The sequence below is a fragment of the Calypte anna genome, chromosome 2 (genome assembly GCF_003957555.1).
Source record: "Calypte anna isolate BGI_N300 chromosome 2, bCalAnn1_v1.p, whole genome shotgun sequence".
Lineage (NCBI taxonomy): Eukaryota > Metazoa > Chordata > Aves > Apodiformes > Trochilidae > Calypte > Calypte anna.
Genome location: NC_044245.1, coordinates 78,675,530 through 78,701,017, shown reverse-complemented (window position 1 = coordinate 78,701,017; position 25,488 = coordinate 78,675,530). Strand labels below are relative to the sequence as shown.

The 25,488-nt window shown below is 39.0% G+C and overlaps 1 protein-coding gene across 1 annotated transcript in view; it reads right to left on the bottom strand.

Moving 5' to 3' along the window:
• CTNND2 (catenin delta 2) overlaps window positions 1-25,488 on the bottom strand; it is a 522,813-nt gene that overhangs the window by 228,815 nt on the left and 268,510 nt on the right. Inside the window, exons 7-8 of the mRNA XM_030444848.1 lie at window positions 20,435-20,629; window positions 2,375-2,627 (exon numbers count right to left, since the gene is read on the bottom strand). Of these exons, the coding sequence (XP_030300708.1) occupies window positions 2,375-2,627; window positions 20,435-20,629 (448 nt within the window). The remainder of the gene's footprint in view (window positions 1-2,374; window positions 2,628-20,434; window positions 20,630-25,488) is intronic.

The window sequence follows — 25,488 nt, the reverse complement described above, 5'->3', positions numbered from 1 at the left end:
GTATAAAGCATGATCCTTTGGGGAATACAGTGCAACTTAGCACAGACACTGAAAGTCTGTCTTGTAGGTCATGCTCTCCTTCTCCTAATGAAAGCCAGTATTTCTAATTGTGCTTCCCATGTGCTGCCCTAAATTATTTCTGTCCTTCCATAATATTTTTCGAAGCATATAGAAAGTCTTCTGGTCCCTCCTTTCCACACTCATCATTTATTCACATTTTCATACTCTCTCCATAGATAAAAGCTTATGTCTCCTGATTGCTTTTGTTGCTTTTTATCAAACTTTCAATTTTACATTGTCTTTCCAACATCTGAATGATTGGCAACTGTTGTAGGCCACAGAGAGTTTCACAAGTCAGTCTGCCCGGGTGGACTACAGATTCTAGGGACTAAGGCATAACATAATGAGGACTGCTGTTGACATTTCTTTGTAAGAATTATTTCAAGCAACAAGGGCATCAGAGTGATGCAAAGCTCTTTTTCCAAAAAATACTGTGCAAAATCCCAATCCATCTAACCATAATTAGCAAAAATATTTCATGATCCCTTCTGAGGAGTTTATACATGAAAAGAGTTTATAATGTGAAATTCAGTTTATACATCGATGTCTCTTTACTCCTATTTTACCTACAGAACTCAATACTCATGAATTCACAAATGGTATCAGAAGATGAGAAAGAACCAAAAAGTAGGCAAACAAAAAATGTGCAAGGCAGCCTCTACTTTTACAAGCACATAACCTATACATAATTGACTAAAAGTTGGGAGGTGTTATCAAAGCAACTAAATAGTTGCTCTTTTTAAAAAGATATTATGTCTTAAGATTTGTGGGCATACTGTAAATATGTCTTTACTGCCTTCAGGGAATAGTGCCTTCAACATAATCGTGCATCTCTTAAGAAAATATCATATGGATTACGGTAATTTCTCCTCTGGTTTAGTACACTCCTAATATAATTTTCTGTAAGTGTGAAAATGAGACAGCTACATAGCAAAGCTGGTTTTCCTCCATAGGCTTTTGAATTCTAGAATACAAATATATAAAAATAACAAGGTTTCAGAAAAATACTCTCCCTCAGGTTACCAATGTTTTCTCTGGGGCAGGGGGAAGAAGAGGAAGAATTCACATTGTATTTTTTAAAATTTCTAGAGGAATACCAAAAGCTAAAATAAATAAATAAATAAATTCAGAAGTTTTCTCAACAAGCAAAATCTCACAATGACAGAATGTAGTGATGTTTCTGATGGACCATTAAATTTAGCTGCTGTTGTATTTCTGACTGGAGAGACAGAAGGAACTGCTATAACGCTACATATGTAGCTAGACCAGGTTGTGATTATCTGTTTTTTAATGCAGGCAAAGAATTATTTTTAAATTGTTGCTTAAGTATCTCCAGCATTTTTTGTTGGGGGGAAGATGTTTGGTCTCTGCCCATACTCTACTACACAGCAAAAATAAATAAATAAATCGCACCATCTACCACAGAAAAACCTTGTATAAATTAACAACTTCAAGTTTAAACTTACATTACCAAAAAAGACTGGTTTCTTTTCCATCAGAAAACTGAACAAAACCATCAACTGCACTGATGATTTCAGTTAGCATTTCCATTTCTGCTATCATGGAATACAAACCATATGCCAGAAATCTCACTTTCTCTAATCCATCTGTGCCTGGGGTATGTATGGCTATAAAGTTCCCTCCTCGTACCTTCCATAGGTATATCAAGCTGGTCACGCCTCACAGCAACATTAAAAGTTGTGCTATATATTTCAAACCCATGCACAGTAACAACCATTTTTGCAAAGCTGTATTACACATATTTTGCTACCAGGTGCTGGCATTGGAAGTCTGCACAACACACAGGGTGAAGTTTATGTCAGATTATGGTTTGCTTCCACATTGCACCGTTTCACTGTCCGATACCAGGGTATCCTTGTGTCCTTTTCTGCAGCTTCAACAAGTATCGGCTGCAGACAAACCAACAGCTGTGACAACTTCTGCCCAAGAAGCAATTAGAAAATTCAATCCACAATGGTTATAAATCAAAACAGTTATACCACTCCTCCCATTTTCAGAGAAAATTCCTTTTCCTAAGCTTTTGAGGGATGGCACTACTAAAGACACATATTCAAGACCACACCCCTATCACTTCGTTTTACAGAAGAGCTCATGAGAGCCTTCCAAGGTAAAGCTGCAGGTCAAAGCTGTTATGCAGACAGAATCATTGAAGTCAAATCAAGGTGTTTTTTCTGTTGTTGTTTGTTTTGTTGTTTTTTTTTTTAATATCAAAGAGCAGAAACATACAAAAGCAAACCACAATTACAAACCTCCGCACGAGCAAGAAAGAGTAGACAATGAAGGTTTCACCCACCTGGGATCTTTCTGAATGCTATCAATGGAAGGTGACCTAGCCAAGGTCCCTTCAGGTGGGATGGCTGGCCCAGATTTGCTGTATGGTGATTCAACAGAAGGACAATACTGCAGCTGTCGGTAGGGATCTGCGTAATTGGAGGCGGGGCCGGCCGCATAGCTGGCCCTCTGGAAGGTCGCGGTTGCGTTCTGTGTGCCGTGTTGACTGCCTGTGCGCTGTAAGGGTACGGAGTCGACACCAGGGGAAGATGGGGCTACGACAGGAAAGTAGGGACAAAGTAAAAAATTGAGGACCTGTTCACAGAAATGGTTAACCAGGTCTAGGCAGAGGGGAAAAAAAAAATAAAAACAAACAAGAAACGAAACAACACACGTATAAAACAAGGGTTCAAAAAGAATGAGGAAAACAAAAACAAACAGCATCGTCATTTTCAAAACCACTGGAGTAAATAACCATCAAATGAATGTCTAAATAACATGCCACTTCTGGACTAGAAGACCTTTACACCAGTTAAAGACTTTCACTTGGGATTTTAACTGCACTAACTTGAGACCAAAATGCAGAAGCAGCAAGGGACTGGTCAAACTAAGAGTCACAACCAACACTGAGTGAGGCTCTTCTAGTTCTTACAGGGGTGAAAGGCAGTCAGATCCACCAGAAGGGTGAAACCAGGCTCAAGACCCCAAATTGGGATGGGTGGCTCTATGGTGGAAGAAATAGGCAGTCATGGCCACCCCAAATTTATAGTCCATAAAGCAGGTAAAACCAGACACCTGGTGCTGACAGTTGCTGAGTACGCTTCATTAACCAGTCTTCTGCGCATTTCACCTTAAGTAAGACTTTGGGGACTTGTACTGCTGAGCTTGAAAAAAGAGCTAAGCACAGGGTGATCACATAGATGCCTTAATGCATGCCAGCAATGGCTGTGTTCACATACCACAGCTCAAGATTAATGAATTACAAGTTTTGAGTGGCTTAACCAATAGATTTAAACTGACTTAATGCTTTTGCAACTCAAAAATCTTACTCATCTCTCTTGTAGCTCATTATATTCTGTTACCACCGGCACCATGAACTGGAGATCCAGTCTGTCTTATGATTCTTACTAACCATGCAATATTTTTCAACCCAAGACCAGTTAATAGAAAACAGATTCTCACTGTAAGGGCCATAGGACCAATATCCACGTGATCTTTTGCCTGGAAACAAATACACATTAAAGGTTGGATCTGCTCAGAAGGAAATTCAGACTGTTTGAAGTGGCATGTGTAATCTTGGTGGCTCTCATTTCCCCCCTTCCCAAAACAAGAGGACTTTAACCAACAGGAGTGCACCCAGGTGCAGGACTATTTTCAGCTGGGTCAAATTCTTATGACAAAACTGTGGGCAAAACAACATATTTAAGACACGGATTTTTATAATAGAGTTCCTAATAATTTCTTATTAACATGCACAATTACATTTTGAGAAAATGAGTATTTTCAATATATTGTAGATCCATGAAAATGACTTCTAGCATTTTATCTTAAAATGACAGAAAGCAAAACGCAGTGAGCTCTGAATGCAAGTAAAGCAGTTTTGTCTGACAGAGTACCTGTCAAAGTTACACTACCTGAATATTTTAAATTTGTATCAATTCTTGGCCCTTTATTTCTTTTGGTTCTGAAGTACATAATTTTACAGTAAGAAGTGTTACCTTATAACTTTGTTAGAAACCTAGATAAGTGAAAACACCGATTAATCTATTGCCCCATCAGTCAGAGTATTAAGGTTAACTTGGATGGGGCTCTGAGCAACCTGAGGTGGTGGGAGGTGTCCATACCCACAGCAGGAGATGGGACTACATAATCTTTAAAAGTCTCTTCCAATTCAAACCAGTGTATGATTTGATGATTAAGTCACACACTTGTATACTTACATATATAGCAACATTTTAAAAGTATTCCTTTTGCTTAAATGCTTACGAAATACGTATTAAGACACAATCAGACCTTTTCATAAAATTGCATCAGTTAAAATGTCTAACCAGTATCAGCATACAGAAACATCCCATGCAAAAATCATGCTAAATTCAGTGTTAGGAAGACACAAGGAAAACACAACATTTTAAAACACACACAGTTCAAAATCAAATTTTGGTGCCTTGTGAAAAAAAGAGTAAAAAACCAAGTTAGAATACTGAAAATATTTTCAAGTGAAAATGCAGAGACGTAATTGTATCCTAACACAGCACACTCTTACACACTATTAACAGACTGCTGGCTTTTGACATACATATGGGGAATTGCAAAAAACCCTAATAATGCTAAGGTTCTGCTGAAAACAACGTCATTGTAATGTGGACTGTTTTGCAATATATTTTGTTGGATTTCCTTTCCTCTCTTTTGCAAGACAGCTCAATAGAAATAGTGTTTGTTTTTAAATTCTTTGAAAACTTTTATTTCTATTTTCTCCTTTGCCTTGTTATCAAAATAGGTATATGAACTGAAACTAGCTGTCACCCTAACACCTACACATTTTTGAGTCACTCTGATTCATTTCGCAAATTATCTTCTAGCAGACTGCTACTTCCTTTTGAATTTTATCACAATGAACAAAGAAGTGTCATAGTCTGAATATGAGAATGAGACAAATCTGTGACTTAATTGAGCATTCACAAATAAGCTTGTTTGGCCAGTGAGTAGATCAATTAAAAGAAAAAACAAAAACCAAAACCAAACAGCTAATAGTTCAGAATAACTTCTACACCACCTTGACTACAGCCACCTTCATGGACTGTAAAAAGTTTAAGCTTTAGCCAACAGTTTTACACAAATTATTTCACCTAAAACTGAAGCAAAGTCATCACTTATCAATACAATATACCTGCTTAAACAAATCCTTTTGGCACACTGACTTAAGTGTGACTCTTCAGGTTATGGCAAACTTTCAGTCTACTGAGATTTTGCTTTCATTTAGCTAAACAGCAAACCCACAGTGACTGTGTCTATCAAAATAATAACTTGCCTCAGCCAGAGACACAAAATCTTCTGCAAACACGGGGGGCACCCAGAAGGCAAATACTTAGAGGGACCAAAAAGTGTTCATGCGCCAACTATGCTTGCAGATGGTCATGCAATCTTTTGAAGTGCTTTCAAAACTGCAAATGTTTGCCTTTTCCCTCTAGCTTTTCTCATTTGACATATCTCCTCCCAAATCCAAGCCAGCGACATGTAGACTAGAATCAGCTTGGTGTAGGTGAGACACAACACTATAACAAAGATTAGGGGTTTGCCTCAGCAAGGGAAGAGTGAGGCAGGAAGAAGCGGTGACAGAAGTGCTGTTTCTGGAGAAATGGGCTGCTTTCCTGTCTCCCAGCACCAGCCACCAGCCCAGTCTACCTGGGATCTGGCTTAGCTGAAGCAGGATTGTGGCTAAGTGATGTTACTGTCCTGGGCCTATGGCAGCCCCTATCCTGCCCACGCATAAAGGTAAAACAGAAGTCATGACCACACTGAAAAAACCAGGGCTAGTTTGGTGGTCACTTTGACATCTTGTTAATTTAAAGAGAAGCTTGGAGATAGGTGTCCACAAAACTAGGCCTGCTTCTAGCCTTCAACAGTCAAAAAACTGACAAAGAGATCAAGATTAAAATAAAGCAAAAGGCTTTGAAAATCTTTTTTTTCTTCTGCATCTTGCTCTACCTAAAATATGATCCACAAAAGTACAATTTTTAATAGCGACTGCTGCCCCTACTTCTTAAAATCTTACGTGGACATCCAGCGGTTGACGTCAAATAGGTAAAGTCTCACAACTTTTGCTCTGCTCCCTTTGACCTGCCCAGCCTATCTGTGGCTCCTTCCCACTCCAGCCCACTGACCTTGCAAAACATGGGCAGAGGGCAGCAGGCATCTGGATGCCCTTTCCAAGCATCTCACTGCATAGCACCTGAGATGGGCTCATTTAGGCTGCATCCTGCAGCACCGAGGCTGGATCCCACCAACAGCAGCCCTCCCTCTCTGCTGCAGCTAGCAGGTGCTGGATATAGCAAATAACATGCTCAGTGGGAGGCTGATAAATCTCTATACATTCACAAAAATTTGAAGCTCAATATAAGACCCATGCCTGCGGTGAAGAATTTTAATTTCAGGTTGAGAAAGGGGTTTTACTGAGAATTTCCAAGAGTGCAAATCAAACTGTAGTCTCAGTAAAGAGATACCAGTTTGTCCCATAAAGACTTCTTTCAAGATCTTGTTTTAAGTCGGCATATCGTTTATACCTTAAAAACAGCCTGTCATCTTAACCCTTCAATTCTACAGCACCAAAATCATACTGCCAGAAAACTGAGCCTCTAGGGTACCACACAAACATGTATTGTGTTCTCATAAATTTTTGCCAAAGGGAACAAAAAACCCCTGTTAACTGTTGGTCTAAAGATCTGATATGCACTCTGATCATGGCTCTCTTGATTGCAGAAATGGTACATAGAAAAGCCAGCCTTTATAATTTTCTGCAAATTTTCCATAATATCAACAAATTTACAGCCACTTTGTTGAAAACCTAAGTCTACCTATAAATGTGTTCACATGTCTGCAATGAGATATTCAATTCACTTACAGATTTTGTAAGATGTTTTCAAATCCATGACATGTCTAGAAAAAAACTAAGAAAATCCAAAAAGCAAGAGGTCATTGTTTTAGACAGAGATACTGCTGCACCACACCTAAGTATCTTAGGGAGACCAAATTCATGTAATAACTGCTATAAAGCTCAGACTTTCTAAAAGTCAGGGGGCATTTTGCCCAGATAACATATGTAGGATAAGACCTTCAGAAAGGATGAGCTGAATTACACTTATCTTGTTACACCTTCTTGCTGAAAATTAGTTGGCTGATGCTGCTGTTTGGCTTGTGAATATTACCTTGTAAAATTCTCCTCTTATTCTATATTAGACATTAAGTTCCTGTGTAACCTTTTCTTTGTGTCTTTCACACAGATTTCACAATTCTTAGGGTTTTATCTTTTTCCACTGATTTGCACCTACAGTTGATTCTTACTCTCATGTGAAAGTTGAAAATTGGATTCCAGTAAGATGCCCCTTCAGTGAAAGGTATGTCCATCATCTCTCCATGAGTTCATAAACAAGAAAAATGCAGTGCCTTCTGTTGGTAGCAAATACAGAGTCAGATTTAACAGATACTTTTCCCATCTAAATACACCATAAAAGTAACAGTGCACTCTCTGTCAATTGGAAAAGAAAATCTAGTTTGGGGGATACAAACACTTTTTATCTCTAAACATTAAGTAAGTGTTTTTGAGCATTAACAGCATTTTTTTTTCCAGTAGAAGTTTAACAAAATAGATTATAATCAGATTAGGAGCAAAACAGGAATCCAAAGTAACAAGCACAAGTAAAGTTCAACACAGTTTAAGGTGTGTGATAACACACATAGCTTAATATTTTTCTTAGCAGTTACTTTTAGCAGCATGTTTATACACTAAGTTTCAGATTTCAGGGAAATATATGATAGGATGAACATGAAAATATTTACTGAAAGAGTGAAAAAACCCACTCCATTGTTGGTATTAGCAGCTACCTCTAAGGTAGTTAAGATTTTAACAAGGCATTTAATATCCTCTGTTCAAAATACACATGCACAAGGAATTTTGTACTTTGAACATGAAAAAAAAATCAAACAAAACATTAAAGAATTAAGGATAGAATTTAAGAATTGCAGGATCTCACACAAATATCAATATCATGAAAGTCTCATATAGTTTGGGAACTTTGCTACATAGCTACTTGTAATCAAAACAGGAAAAACACAGTCAAAACTATTGCAATTTTCTACTCCTCTTTTTCATTTTCTTCTTCCTCACTCCTCTGAACTCCTTATTTTGTCCTATTTAGTTGCTCATCCTGCAATCAAGACAAAACTCATTTTTCCAAGTCATCAGCCAGAGAGAAATAAATAAAGTCTGTAAAGAAATCTTCCCTTGCATCCTCACTCAGACTCGTGTCCATCTATCCAGCCTTTACTCTCAATGTATCAACCTTTTAGGGTACCCAGGACTGCAGTGCACTTCACAAAGTGTCTGTCATCTCCGTATCCTCCCCCGCTCTCAGGGACTTCCAGTTATGTTTCAAAGCTAACCTTGCTCCTCCAGTTCTTTTCTCCTTGCTCCAGCTTTCCCCACATACTCATATTTTGTTGCTCTCAGGGGAGATACAACCTCCTTCCCTCCAGTCAGCTACACCATGCTCAGCTCACCATCCTCAACAGGCAGGCACAGCAAACAGCCAGTTTCTCTGCTGTGCCATATATGTCTTTTTAAGGAAACCTAACATGCTGTACAGGGGAAATGCAAGCAAATAAAAGAAATAGACACCAAACAGTATGATACTTAGCAAAAAAAAGGTCTTTTTCCACCCACAAACTTGTTAGTCATAATTTCCTTAGGATACTGGCTATACCTGGCTGGCACACCTACTTGTAATTAGGATATCTACATGCTGTTGCACACGTATTCAGTAATATTTTTTTATCGTCCGATATTTCCATGACATATTATGCAGGAAGCATTTTTATCAAAGCAACATCCACATCTCTTCCAGATGGCACCACAGAACATTTACACTGTCCACACATCCCCATCCCTTTTCAGAACCAGAGGTAGCTGTTAGCCACTATGCTCTTACTTCTATGGGAGACACCAAGTGCATCTCTGACCTCATTAATAGGTTCATTCCCACTGCTGACATCTGAGAGTACTAAGCCTAATGAAGATCATAAACATACTCAAAGGGACTGTACACTCCACTGATGAATTCTTAACCATTTGCTGTCTGATTCTTTCAACAATCTCAGAATCACCTCCTGACCACCTGTTTTATCTACAGGCCACGGTGTGGAGGGAGAACATCTCCTTACTTCACAGAAACCAAGGAAACATCACTCATGTTCTGCATATTGTCAGGTTTAATAAAACCTCCTCAAATGCAGAAACTGACAGTCTTTTCAAAGACTGAAGAACTAAAATTGCTACGGCACTGATGTATTCTTTCATTGTCATTTTCTGAGAGGATTCTTTAGATCTGACACTTATTGTTACAATAGGGCTGAACATTCCTTTTCTTAGAAACTGACGTTTTTCCATAATGCAGAAAGAACTGGTGAAAGAAAATGATGCTTCCTTGGTTTCTGAGCTGTTCCTCTGTTTAACAGCTAACATATTGTCACTTAGAGGGCTCCTTTTGTCTATATTTTTCCACTTCGGTTTGCATCTTCCCACATGGCCTGTGTCTAAGTTTCCTTTTCATGTTTGTTTTTTGTTTTAAACAAATACCTTTTTTTTCCTTTTATTGAACAGTTCCATTAGGGGAAGACTTACACCTACCACTGCCTAACCCTTAGCATATGGAATAATTATTCTGGTCATCAATTCAGATCTGGCATTTTTTTATGAGTAATACTTTGATTTATGGGTTCAAGCAGGTGATTAGGTGGTATCAAGCTGGAATCACCTAGATCTATTATGTTTAGCAATGGAAGCAAATAAATATTTCATAGATAAAATCACCTATAAGGATCTTTGAACTTCTAAAGCAAACTTTAGTGAAGAAATAAGTAGATGGGTAATTCAGGAAGAAGCCCTGGTGAGGACACAGTTTGTATTTAGAAACTATTTAGAAATTTTTGTTTCAGTGAAATATACCTGGTGAGTGAGATGAGTGAGTTCTGACCAAAGTTTATTTGCAGCTGTGCTTGATGAGACCTCAGTGAAACCTGAAGCCAATTCTGAACACAGCCTCTTCCACAGCCAGGTCTATTACCAGGCTTCATTGCTATGCCCTGCCTTGCAACCCCACAACCTTCTCAAGGTTTGCAGCCTTCCTTCCCTCCAATCACCCTTTACCATCTTGTTCCAGAGTTAGGGGGTGTCCATCATGGTAATACAGCCTGTACTTCAAAAGCATGTTTACCTAAAGCATCATTTTGAAAACTGTGGTCTATTGGGACCAAGGTTTTATGCAGATTTTAGGATTCCCCAAGTAATTACAAATTTTCAATTACTTCAGATTCCTAACTCTCCAACTCTGGCAGGAGCAACCTCCTTTCTTCTTTATAAGCAAAAATGGCAGAAGCCATGTTTTTCAAGTTTTCAATATTAAAAAAATATAATACTACTCTACCTCCAGGAACTGACTGCATTTCAAGTCAGATTTAAATCTCTACCAATATATGCAACTTCTATTTTCTGACTCAGTTTCTAGCATGTTTCAGTGATGCTGCTGACATAAAAAAAAAAAGTGGCACGTCCAGATAATGTCATAATCAAATGCCAACACTGGCAGCTAATGGTGGTATGCCAACATCTTTTTTTCAGATTATCTCTTGTCTCGTGGAGTTGCAGGCCCCGACTTGGGGAGAACCTGCAGTTCGTCACATGAGCATTTAAACAGAGAAAGTAACAACTGCCAAAGCCCGAAAGAACAAGTGGCCTTTCAGAATCTGAGATACTAGAATTCATCATGCCTATTTCCTCACTGGAGATTAAGTTCAACCCTGAGCAATGGCACAACACAAGGCACACATCACTTTCACGTGCATGGGACATAATGACCCCAACCCTTATAGATCCCTCTCACAGCAAAACCACACAGACCATACTACTGCTCACACATTAGCCTACTGACACTGAATTTGTTTTCATTCCAAATTCACCTTCTCTTGAAATCCCCCTGCAAAAAACCCTTCCTGTCCAGCTGGCCAAGATAAAACAGAACACATGGACAACAGTCGCAGATATTATTAAATGATGTATAAATATTATGAGATGAAAACAGATTAACAGCCTGCAGTGCATTACACTACAGCCACCAAGCACATGGATGTCTTCTCCTTCAGATTTTGAAGTTTCTGTATTTAGTACACTATAATCCTAAGTAATAAAATAGCTACTAAATGGTATGTTTTAGAACACCTTACCTACTGAGCTTCAGCTATTTTAATTAATAGCTTCCATTCTGGAGCAGAAAGTCATTTTACTATTGAGTTACCCACATTTGTATTCCAGTGCCAGGCCATGTCATATGTACACCTTAAACATTAACCTAACTTCTGCAAATAATAGTTTGAAAGGTGCTGGACCCATTATAGTTAAGAACTATTATTTTTTAATATTTGCTGTACCCATAAAAATTCCAACTGTACATATAAATTGCTGAAATTATGCTAAGAGGGAGAGACTACCTCTAAATGTGGACAGTCTTACATATAAAAAAGAAATTATTACAGTTTGTGTGAAGAAAAAATAAAAATAAGGGGTTGGTGATTCTTGTAAGAGTGCCTTTAAATATAATGCTGCAGAAAGAATGATCCTCTAAGAAAAGCATTAGTTGTCATGAAGACATTACTGAGTAGTTATCTCGGGCACAGCATTGTATTTTTTTTCAGCAAAGATTTATAAGGAGGAGATTTATGAAAGGTTTTAGTATTGCTTCTTATTTCATGAATTACAACCTTGTATTTCTACAAAACAGTGAAGTAAATAAAAGAGAACAGCCATAGTCATGCATCAATAAAGTCTGATGTGACCAGGCTATAACCTGAGACTACACCTGTACAATAAATAGATGATAAATACACAGATAGTTTTTGGCACAGAGTAGACACTGTATTTTCTGAGTAGTGGCAGATCAGATTTACAGGGTAGGTACTTCCCTGACTGAGATTTTATAATCACACCTCTCCTTCAATAGGTGTCAAAAGTCAAGGGACATCTGAGAAGCATTCAGACATGCTCTAAGGCATCCTTCTATTAAATAAAAATAAAAAGAAAAAAGAAAAGAAAAAAACTGGACAGAGGAAGGAGGCTGTGGATACTGACCATCTTAAAAGGTTTCTATTCTGTGCAATGGTGAAATCTGTGCTGTCTTCAGGGGGGAACAATTTCTCTCTGGAACCCAACCATGGGGTCCCCAACCCAAGCTATGAACATCTGACTTGGAGAGAGGGCTCTCCACCATAAGGGGGATGTTGCTCACAGATTAGAAAGGTCATTCTGCAGGGTTTTCACTTTCTGCCACTTCCCTCCCTCTCTCAGCACACTTGTACACAGCTTTAAAGTGACCCCTGGATACCACTGATGTTGAAAATAATAACTTTTATTATATTCCTGCCAAAATTTTAATATAAAGGAAACAAAATAAAAGAATTCTTTCTCTGAGAAGATGCTACTGTACCTTGGAAAACAATCACCTCTAAACATATATAAAATAATATAACACAAAAAAGGCTATACCAGACACCTCAGATCTGTCAAATGAAATGGGATGAGCTTGCATTGCTTTTGTTATTCACTATGCAGATCTCCAAAGCACTTTGAGCTCAATTTACTTTGTCCTGAAGATTTGTTCCTTGCTTGCTTCCTATAATTCTCCCTTCCAAAGCAATGTTATCAAATGGATGTCAGTTAGGAATACAGGTCTATTATCACAACATTACCAAACTAATAGAGATGCAGCGGTAGGAATAATTTTTCTTTTTAATTTCCCTGAAAACATTATGTCCTATAGCCAGAACTCCATGCTGTGTGATTTACCAGCATGGTCCTCAATTAATCTGCAGCTGTGGCATCACAGCATGTCCCTGCACAGCACATCAGCTTGTGACAAAAAAAAACAAACAAAAAAAAAACCCCAAGGAAACACACAAAAAACCCCAACCAAAACCAAACAGAAAAATCCAAAAAACTTCACCAAAACAAATCAAACCTGTCCCCTAACCAGAAAAAAAACAAAGACTAAGTGGAGAGAAGACATGATTCTTATTTATAACCCATCTATTGCACTTTAGGACTGAATAAAGGCTGAATAAAGATTTGAGAATCAGTATAATAGACAAAGGGTTTGATTCCAGTGGGGCAAAAATCAAAGCTGATTTTTGTGTTGCTCCTCCTTTTTGCCTTAAGTTACAAGTGTAAAGCAAACAACCCAAACATTTGAAACCAACGTTCTCTTTTTACTTTAAAATTAATTATTTGTAATACAGGAACTATACTGTAACATCAATAGCTGGATGCTTCTCTGAAGCATAAGTAAAACTATAACAATGTACTCATTGATGCTCCCTCTAACAATCTGAAAATACTTAATTGCACATACATAGGAAAAATATTTAACCTTTATTCCCTTTTAAAATTCCTTTTACTCATTAATCTGAAGATGACAAAGTTACTAGTGATACATCTGACTAGAATCCCAGTTCCACACCAAGTAACAATACTAGCACAGCCTGAGAAAGGGTAAGATAACTGTGGGACAACTGGGCTATCAACAACTGTGGAACCTGCCACTGCTGATGTGCAACTGTCCCGGTTTGAGTCAGGACAGAACCAACTTTCTTTCTTGTAATTTTAACTTTCAGTTAAGTCTCTTCTAGGCAGCAGCACCATCTGAAGTCAAGAGCATGTTTCACAGTCAGTGTCATCTCCTAGGACTGGTAACACTCAAGGTTTACAGTTACAGCTAGAGAATGGTCAGCAGAACCAAGGCCACTACTTGGTTCTGAAAAGCATCTTATGTTCTGAAAAAAAGGGAGTAAGGGGGTCACACCTGGGACCATCTTTTAGAGACTGGAGCAGACAGGTGGCCAAAACTGACCAAGTAAAATATTCCATCCCATATGTATAACACTCAGTATAAGTTTGAGGGATGATGAGGGTCAAGCTTCTCCTTATCCATGGCTAGGATCAAGACAGGACTCTGTTGATTTGGAGTCTGCCTTTGTTCCCAAACTGCGCATCCCTGAATCTGGGTGTTCCTGTATCTACTTCCCATCTGCTGCTGACTCCAAGAGTCCAGCCTCAGACTTTTCCGAGGCTTCCCTGCTGCCTAGTGGTGATATCAACATGGCATCACTTTTGTATACATTCCATTAATTCCCTTTTCACAGCCACTGTTTCATTAAAGCTGTGTAGTTTAGTTTACGACCTAAGCTAGACCAGCACAAAAAACCACACAGCAAATGTGGGTATTTGGAATCAGCATGAAGCAGTCCATGCAACACCTTTCTTCGTACATGCTGTAAAAATCCAAATTGCAAAAAAAAAAAAATTAAAAAAAATTTAAAAAATCACTTGCACCTAACTCAGCAGTTGCCACAGACCATTGGCTCCCTTGCTGGCAAGGCAGAACTGCAAAGCAGCACACCCTCCCAGAGCAAGGCGAGGTGTGCCAGCAGCAGAGTGATAGGTGGCAGCTGATACAGCTTTCCAGCAGCAACTCCCCCAAGAGAACCTTCAGTCTACCAGCTGAACAAGAAGCTCAAAGGGACTGGTCATGCAGCTGCCTTTCCTACAGGGAGGGAGCTCCCAGGAAGTGGGGATGAACAGCATTTGCACCTGGCACTGAGAATAGGATGCAATCAGACAGCAAAGAGCCCAGGCTGCCCTGCTTGGCTTGTGCATTGCAAACGGGGAGGAGGAGCATCTAGAAGCAACAAAACTAGGAACCTCCCCTCCCTTACAAAAACGAACAAACAAAAAACCCAAACAAAAAAACAAACAACAAAACACACAAAAACCCCCAAACAAACAAAACAAACAAAACACAAAAAAAAACCCAAACCAACAATGCACTCAGTTTTGAATAGGCTGTTCCTCCCTGGGGCAGCAAAAAGAGGGAGATTCTCCTTCTCTCCTTCTTCTCCTTCAGGTAGAAGGAGTAGAGACCTGTTCCTCACCACAAGCACCTCATAAGATGGAACAAAGAGGCAGAATACAGAAACAGACCAGACATGTGAGAAGGCCACAAACTCAGTGACAAGGAACATTAATTTTCTTTGTACATCTTCCTCTCAGACAATGCTTAACCTCCAGGACAGCAAACACCAGGGCCAAGATAAAGCAGCAAACACCTGCATGGCTACTTGGGTCCTCTTCTATCTCTCCAGCAGCTCTTCTAATCTGTGAAGCCTGGAGTCTAGGAACTAATACTGACCCTACCCCGTTAAAGCAAGACATACTTTTAAAGGACAAGGACATAATTACAAATAAGTAGGAGCAGTTCTTGACATAAGGCATCTCTCTGTGAATACTCCTTTCCTTCAGCAAACAAACCACCAGGCAGGAGTGGGGAAGAAGGCAGAGAAAAAAGGGACAGCACCTGTCCAGAAACACCGTATTTCTCACCTTCAGCAGCTTTTCCTGAGCTGCAGCACGGGAGAATGAAGTAAAAATTTTCGCTGCTGCCAGGAGCAACAGCTAACTCTTCGCTCTAAAAAGGTGAATCCCAACTCTCCAAGGCTCTCCTCAAAGAACTCTTCCTCTGCACAGAAACCCAGCCCAAGATGAGCTGTGCTTTTTGTTGGCACTTGACATCACGAATTTCACAGAGCTCTTCTCTTTGATCTGCACTCTCCACGGGGGCACCCATGAGGTGGTGCCACCTATGGCACAGCTTTCTGTAGAAGTTTCGTAGGAATGCACTGGTGGAACCACCAAGCACTGGTGTGGGGAACCTGAGAGAAACCCTGTCTGAAGGAGAGGAGGCCACAAGAGAAGCTGGAAGGCAGTCTTAAAACTACCTGCACACACAGGGACATCAGGCAGCTTTGGAGGTTGATCAAAAAGAGCTGCAGGAGTGCCCCTGCCCTCCACAAACTCCTTGAAAGATAGCCACTGCAAGATCATACCTGGTAAACCTTAAAGTCCTTCACTAAGCCGATCTTCAGAGGCAATCCCAACTTCGACTGCTTATCCTTTAACTGTTTGACCTCCTTTCAAAAAATCTTTCATTTCAGGGTCTTCTTGCAATTACAGCAATATCAAGCACAGACCCTACCCTCCTCCTTTTCCTAACCCTTCTCCCTCTTCTCCTGGAAGCACAGAAGAGTTTTCACAGTGCTTTGCATGTCCTGTCTTCACCAAGGAGGCACCTTCAGCTGCCTGCACCCAGCACTCAAAATTAATGCCAGCTGGCCACGTAACTAAAGAGCTGCTTGAGTTCCAAAAGCTGAGATGGGAGGCCTTCCCCATGCTGACCTTTCAGGGTGAGAAGCAGAGACTGTCCTCAGCCTGAGGCAATCCCTAAGCTTTCTTCAAAGCTACCAAGGTTCCTTTGGTTCCACTGAGATGAGCCATTCCCTCACAGAGCTGAGGAGGACATGCTCACTTCTCTGGTGTCATGGCTCATTCACCCTTGCCACTTCTCTGATGTTGGGGACACAGACGCTTGCTTGCAGTCCCCCAAACCAGTGAGGGCTCTTAAAAAGAATGAGCATTCTGCAGGTTTTGAGGTCTAAACATCCACAATTAACAGAGCCAGCCTTGCTTTTAGTTCAGCTGATGAAGACACAGTTTGTGGAGAGTTCAAACACCCAGAGTGCTGCCAGCCTCCAAAGGGTGAGAGGAACCAGACCCACAGAACACCCCCTCTGCTCAACCACTGCTCCCCTGCTGCAGGGTGGCACTGACAGAACAGAACCTGAGCTGCAAAGCTGCTTTCTCCTCAAGGCATCTAGAGAAACCCTGGACTTACTAAATAGCAAGATTTTACCCACTCTGACTTTTTTAATGCTTAGCGTGAATTAAATGACAATAACTAATGACTAAATCCCTCATCCAGATGTCTAGCTCTGCAAGTAAGTGAACAAAGACCAGTTTTGTGTCCCACCTTTGCCTGAAAGGCAATCCCTCCTCCATCTTAAATAACAGCCCAGTTCCAGTGATATTCATGAAAACATCCCATCAAATAAGCTTATGTCTGCTACTATTAGCTTAGGATTTGAATTATTAATGCAAAGCCTTTAGATTTGTAGTAGATATTTAGTAAAATAAGTAACACGCCTGCCCAGACAAAAATTATGAGTGTTATTTAGTTGTGTTACAAATACAAGTTATAAGTTGCTATTCAGTAAGTAAATTAATTCTTTACATTATATGTGAGTACTTCCCCCAGGCACATCTTTTGTGGACTCCCATTTCAAGAGTTGTATTTCATGTTTATTGCTTAACATATATGTTTAAGCAAAAGTTTGGGATGGTACATTTTATATGAGAGAAGGCATTACCCTTTGGAGACTGAGGGGGACTGTGAAGTAAAAGGTACCAACTGAAAAAGCCTATGTAGCTACTGCTGTCAAGTTTGAAGGATTATTTTTGGTTTGGACAAGTAACATGCATGAGAGTAACACACCTTGTCAGAATTCAAAAGAATTTATCCTGCCCCTATCTAAAGTTATGCTAGTTAGGGAGATGTTCAGCAAGCTATCACTATTTTGTATCTTCTGCAATTTGTAGCCCTTAGTGCAAAACTATCATCACACATTTCATTCACAAGTGTAATAAAAGGAAAATATAGTTAAAAAAAAAATCAGCCAAAAACCAGTGATTGAGTAGAACAAACTTAATTTAGTTAACCCCTGGAGAGATTTAAGTTTACTGAATTCTGCTCACTGACTGTTGATTCACCAAGAAGATGAAAAACTGTGAATGGGCTCTACCCTTAGTTGTGTAAACATTTCTGAATGTAGTAAGTATTCAGGAGCTCACAAAAAAGAAAGATATCTTGTATATATTTAAAAAAAAAAACAACTCCACTTTCTGAGTCTCTTAATCTTCCAAATTAAGTGAAATTTTCAAACTCAGAAAGCATATTCTCCTTAAAGAAAAAAAATATAAAAGTAATTGGTTTGCAAGTATAACTAGTGTAATTTTTTTTTTCTAATGGGCAATGTTAGCTGCAGAGAAAGAAAAAAACAAAACAGGCTTTGGACACAGTCCAAATTAAGTTTGTAAGTTTGAGTAAGTTTGCCTTCCTTTAATTTCCATCAGATATGCACCACCTTCGTGATTAAAAGTACTGTTGCAATAGGCAAAGAGAATGTGAAATACGTTCTACAAAGAAGCACACTGAACTCCTACAGCTTCCCTCCAGCTCCCATCCTGATACTATTCATGCACACAGTAGATACAGCAGTGAACCCTTGGCACATATCTTTGTCGAGTACATAGCAATCTACATCCCTCATTTCTTCTACCAAATAATCAAGACAAACAGTTACTCAGTAACACAGTAAAAAAAACCCACTTAAGACAAACCAGGGAAGGAATAAAGTTATTTGTGCCAAAATTCAGCTGAACTCCATCCCCTCTTTTCTGCTAATTTGAGAAAAATTGTATGGTCTCCAACAGAAGGGGTGTTTTCCAACAGGCATTTGTGGTAGAAGCAGGGAGAGACTGCAAGCTGATCTGATCCAGTCCAAAATTCTGAGTGCTGACAGCTCTTCAGCCTGGTTGCAGGAAAGGCTGACAGCATTTGCAGCTAACAGCAATCGACAGAACAACAGAATAATTGGTCTGGCTAGATTCCACCTGCTTTTATTTCCCCAGACCCTGATAATAGGGGTTGAGGGGGAAAGCAAGGGAGGATCAGCCCAACACAAAGCTAGGCCAATGAGGTCCTTCTTCAGGATGAAGGTCCTGGAGCAATACTCAAATCCACATTCCAAATAGAAAAATAAAAAATAAAAATAAAATTAAAAAATTGCCCACTTTTGGAACACCAGTGTTATGCTTTTAGCTTTTCCTCTTCCCTTCTGAAAACCCATCTTTGGGCATTGCCCACTAGCATCCTGTGTCCCAGTTTCATCCACTATAATTGTGATCTATGTTGACAAGGTTTCTTTCCTTAAGGAGGTGTTGTGAAGAACACAGTCACAAGACAGGCTGCTACTTCAGCACAGGGAAGCTAGGGATATGTTGCAAGCAAAACAAGAAACCCTCCTCAGGGCATGACTGGGAAAGAAAGCATCATGTAGGAAATAGGAGCAGACGACCAGTGAAACATGAGGCCTAAAGTTCAGTATAAATAGTTGCTTCATTCACTATTAACTGCCTCTGCTGCTTGGTCATCTAGGCAGAGGTCCTGTCCCCTCCACAGTAATCTTTCCTCATATACATGTATGACTCTACACTAAATGTATACAATAATGGTTTCTTTCACAAGAAGAAAATAGCGTAATGGTGTTTGAAAATATCAAGCTGCTACAAGCATTTAACTTGAGATTTCTGTGGAAAAACTTCTTTTTAAGGATTTTCTCTTGTACTCCGAACACCCAAAACTCGCATACAGCAACAGAAATTTTTGGACACGCAGATAGCCAGCTTTGCCCATGGAGAAATGTTTTTAAAATTAAAAATAAAGTGTTAAAAGAAAGCAAAGTATCTTGCTCCAAAAAGTACACATTTTTTCTTGATGAAAATGGGAGTGGTCTGAGAATGGACAGAATCTTCCCTCTGATCAACAGAGCAAAGATAAAACACCAGAAATATTTACAATTCCTAGCAAGTTCCTTCTACATCTGCTTTAGGCTATTTTGGCTGCAGCATTTACATACTCTAATTATTTTGTGCATTAAACACCATAAATATCCCTGTTGATTTGTGATCTATTCGTGGGTCTTAACATACAGCTTTATTTCATTTGGTTGAGAGGACATTCTGCAAGCAGGACTTGTACACCAATGCATTTAATGGACAATCATTATTATGTATGGACAAAGCAGTGAAACTAAACAGCTTTTTGCTATGCCATAGTTCAGTTTTATATCTGTGAACCTAAATGTACCTCTGCAGAAGAGAGGAAGAACATTTATTTATAATCCACTTGGAAAGCAAGTGAACAGTGTTTCAGCTTCATGTGGAAGGAACTGTGCAGTCCCTTTGCAACACATAAAATAACTTTGCAAGCAAAAAAACCTAGCAGTTTCTTCAGAGACAACAGATTTTTCTCAAAGACAATACACAAGATGAATAAAAGTATTTTCACTCTCTGTTTATAAGTAGGTCTCCTCTCCAAATTAGCTTAACTGATATAAGGACCACATTAAGTATTTCTTCCTTTTGTGCATGCCTGTGGGGTTCTATTGACAGAGCTGCCATCTGCACAAGGTAAGTCTGTTTGACTGGCATGCACAGAATACATTTTTGTTTGGCACATCAGAAAGAGAAGAAGAACTAGTACTGAAAAGTGAGGCATATCATAAAAAGACAATCATGCAAGTTACATCCACCTACCTGTACTAGTGCGATATGTGCCTGTGTGTGCTGGTTGCAGAGGGTCCCCCTGACTCTGGCTGAGACTCCTCATAGGGGGCTTCTGATAAACTCTGTCTTCGTAAATAGGATCTATATGGTGTTCTGGAGACTGCAGTGCCCTTAATTCGGAGCCAAGGTGGCTGTGCTGGCTGCTGTAAGATGCCCGAGACCCAGCTGCAAATAGATTTATAAGAAATGTTTGAGAGAGAGAAAAAGAGTGACAAATACAGGATCTACTTTACAAAAGGTTTACTTGAATGCAGCATTTTAACTCAAAATGAAAAACAAACAATTAAAAACCACCCCCCCAAAAAAAAACAACCCCCAAACCACCTGCTTTCAACATACAAATGAGAATAGTGTGCAAGGGCAGCAACAGCTCCAGTTCCAGTTAATCACTTCAGTTGCATCATCCAGCTGCCTGCATCTACTCCAAAACCTCATTTGTTCCAAGGAAAATAAGTATTTTGGAGAGATACATACCTCTTCTTACAGAGAGAAAGAAGAATTAAATTTATATAAAGCCAACCCAAAAACCAAGCTGTGAGATCCAGGAATGCCCTAAATCATAAATGAATCAAGAATGGGGGAGAAGAAGGGAGAAGCCAAGTCAGAGCTAAGTTCACATGTTATTCCCATATTAAGATCTACAAATGAAATAAGTTAAAATTGATGAATAGATGTAGTTATATGAAGGCTGATCTTCTTGGCTTCACTAAATATTAAGATCCCAAATAAAGGCAATGTGCTACTAGTTTAGTTTGTGCTGTTCAGACAAAAGGTATAGCCATGCCCACTGAAAATCTCTACCACATTCATGGTGTTGATACTGATTTTGATACATAAGCAAACACAAACAAACACTAAATACTTTCAAAATTCAAACCACAGGCATAAAATCCTGTGTGATAGCAACATAGGACAGAAATGAGAAAAATACACAAACACAAAATTTCTTCAGATTTAATACAAATTGTATGGAGGAAAGGAATAATTTATTCCATTCCCTACTTTCTAATCAGTTTGTGCCATATAGTTTTTTTCCTTCTGAATTTTTCAACATACATTCATGTTTCCAGTGGAATACCCTATCTGCATATTTTTCCCTTCAAACATTTTTCAGACTGACTTGCCATTAGCACATGACTGAAAGTAATTCTATTGTTCCCCTTACTAGAAAGACTGCCAAGAATCCTAAAGACATATTTTATCTGTAACTGCTGCAGTTATTGAGGAAGTTAATATCACTATTAGAAAATTAAATTCTTCATGGTCTGCATTTTCAAAATGCTCTTTAGCCCTGCATTTATGAGACTGATTCTCAGAGCAGCTGAACGACTCCACCAAAAGTCTGGTGTCTTTCAGAGTGGCCCAAAATACAGCTTGCTCTCATTATATCCAAATTTCACTGTGTCTTCAGAGGGAAAAAAATGTAGGAAAAATGAGACCAACATTTCAGAGATTCATCAACAAACCATATTTGCTATGGAATAAAGAATTACCGTGCCTTCTATAAGTACTGTGTTTCTTGTGTCTGTTTAAAAATTAACAGTGCTCTTTGGAGCAATACATTTTTTCTTAATCCTGCTTCCAGTGAACTAAAAGATTTTTCACACTGAATTTAATGGCACTATAACCCAAATACTAATGTGTTCTGAAATAATCTTTTGGTAAGGTGAGCTTAATACAACCTACTCTACTCATACTTCTTGAATGCACAAGTGCTAATATTAGTCTAACACTAAACAGAAGTTTAGTATTAGTTTATTATGCTAATAATTAACAGGTTTATTTGCATCCTACACATACAATAAAGGCTGTAACACTATGGTATTAAACAATAGACAAACATATAACCATAGAAACTTCTAAACATATTACAGTTCCAGCAAACCAGACAAGAAAGATGCAACAAAGAATAAAATAAAACCAGTGTAATTTGCCTCAGACCAGCTAATCTAGAACACACATGTACATAGTCTCTCCACCACATTGTGCTGCAAACTTGGAAGACACTGGAAAACTGGTGAAGATAATTGATTAAAACGAAGACCACAGACTCAAAGAATTTATGCCACTAAGAGAAAGAGATGCATGACGCCTCTCCTGCCTTTATCTGGGGTTAGCAGCAAACAGCTACATCCTTTACTACCTGAAGCTGCAAACTGAGCCATATCATCTGCTTCAAAAACCACTTGCATTAATGCGCCCTAAAGTTCACAGAAGTCTGAAAAACAACAAGGTCAGAATAGTCAACAGCAATCAATATACTACCAGGAAGCAATAAAACACTGGAATACCAAAGCTGATGAGCATTCTTGCATTCATGGAGGCTCAGTGGCCTCAGGGGTGCCTTCACTATACCTAATGGCATCACAAATACACGGATCACCCCAAACTGCATTTGTCTAAACCTCAGCCAGCCACCAGCCCTTCACCCCACTAACAATGCCTGCTCCAGGTTGCTTGAAACCAAAGCAGTGATGTGCATCAAGGCCATGTGCAACTCTTTGATATCATGCTCTGAAATGTACGTTCCCCCTCCTTGGCCAACACATCTGTAACAGCAATGTTATTTTTCCCTTGGGGAAGCATAAAGCATCAAAGCCCATTCAAAGACAGTCGTATAAAGTTCAAAGACCAGTCATTATTAAGTTTACAGTTCTGAAAGACATTAATTACACATGATTTATTTAGTATCAGAGAAGACAAAGAACTCTTAAGATCATAGTTCTGAAGGAGATGAGGTTTTTCCTTCCTTGTAGATTGAAAAGATCATAAAACAGCAAAACCCAAAAACATAGAGAAGGGCTAAACCATTACTTAGGGGCTGAAAAAACTACTTGACAATTCTTTAAATAGCCAAGTCTTTAGTTCGACAAGTGACTGAGAAATTGATTGCAATGCTAGAGATACACCACAGTAGGAATTGTGGAGAAAACCAAAAGGCTCTAAAATAGCAGTGAGAGGCATCAAAAGTGAAGCAGACAAGTTGGAGAAAGAAAATAAAAACAATAATAGGGTACATTTACTTTTTTGAAAAGAAACTGATTAACTTAAGAACAAAGCATAGGGAAGCGAGTCTTCTGCCTCCTGAAGCGTCCAACTTAAAGACTGAAACCTGACAGAAAGCATCTTCTGCATCTTTGTGGAGCTTGTAAAAATAGACTCGTGGAGCTCCAGCAGCACCTTGTGAGCCCCCACCCAAGTAACTCTGGTTAGGCCAATCATGATAACCTAGAATCAACCAGGAATTTTACCTAATGAAGCTACCACATTCCTACAACCTTTGCTCCCTTTCCACATTCAAGGGCAACAGAAATTAACGACAAAAAACACAGGCCTACACATTGGATTAAAAAGACAATCTCCACCCTTAATTTAAGCCTCCACCCTACTAGCTGTGGGTTTCCAAATTATTCAGATGTGTTCCTCAGTACTATGGGGAAATGGTTGTTTTTTAGACAAAGTCTCACTTTCCACGGGAAGAAAAATACTGTAAGCAGGGAAGTGTAACGTGAGAGAAATACACAAAATAATCCCCAATTGCTCTTTTGAGCTTGTGCAGGCTTGTCATGGAAATAAATACTACAAACACTTTTGAATGACAGTGCTTATCTGACAATGTAGGTCAATACAGTAAACCACTATCTTGGCAGCATTTTTCATTTCAAGAAACTAAAGACATTAAAACTATTCAAATGAATGGATACACAGCATTTGCATAAGCCTTAATAAAGCCAGTTTTTATTTGCAGCCCTTGAGAAAACCTTTAAAAGCAGTCACCCTGCCTTGCTGCAGCCCTAAGAAGGAGACCTGCAAAATCACAGAATAAGAGAATGGTTAGGGTTGGAAGATCACCAAGATCCAGCTCCCGTGCATGGGCAGGGACACCTCCCACCAGACCAGGTTCCTCTCCAAATGTCTCTAATAACAAAAGTATATGGTACTGTCCTCCTCTTGAGGATTTAAGAGCTCACTGGAACCGTGAATTACACAAGTGATCTTTTCAACATGAAGAAAAAATAGCCAGATCTCACCAGAAAAAACATACAGCCTTCATTCAGAAATTCCTACCACAAAATGCATTCATCAGGAGTCCTGTTAAGCAGTTTCCTTACATATATGACACAGAAATATCACTCAGGAGATTCGACCTGAGCATGAAGTTCAATGACCATTATATTACCACTTACAAGTAATGTGTTTACACAATTTAACTCAACTGGGTTGCATCCCACACATTTCAACATTCAGTACATGGCTGGCTGCTTGAGGCCTCAAGTATCAAACTGGCTCTGAGCAAACTATGACACATAGCACTGAGGAGATTTCACTTTCTAACAAAGAAGACTGGCCACCCACAACTTGCTATATAGACTTTTAATTTCAAATATAATGACAACATTACTCATGTAATTTGCACTGAGTTTTTCTTAGATTGCAAGTTAAAACAAAAACAAAACCGACAAAATAAAAAAAAAACCCACAAAACAACAAAATACAACCCCACATGCTGATAAAATTGTAATAATCCTATCAGTAAGATAAGAGACACCAGGCAAAGAAACTAAAAGAAAATTGCAGCAGTTTTGTAGCTTTGGTATGTTACTTGCCTTTCAGAGGATTGAAATAACTTTGATTTACATGGTACAGAGGTAGAAAACCTTTTCAAAATTAGTTTCTCTTAGATGCTTACCCTAGAATACTACTAGTATATATATGTGTATATATATATATAAATGAAGCTTATAAAAATTAGATAATAAGAATATGCCAGCCAGCACTGTGTTATGAAAAGCCCAGTACCAAAGAGAAGAAAACATATCTAACCCAAATACTAAAAGTGAATACAAATTGTCAAGACATGACAGATGGTTAAATTAACCAGTAAGACATGAGAGACCATATGGCAGCACCAGCTAATGCACACCTTGGGTATGTCAGCTTGTGCCCATAGCATGCCAATGAACTGCATTCACCAGAACCAAAACACACTCTGGATTAAATTCCTTTTAATTTGGTATATCTTC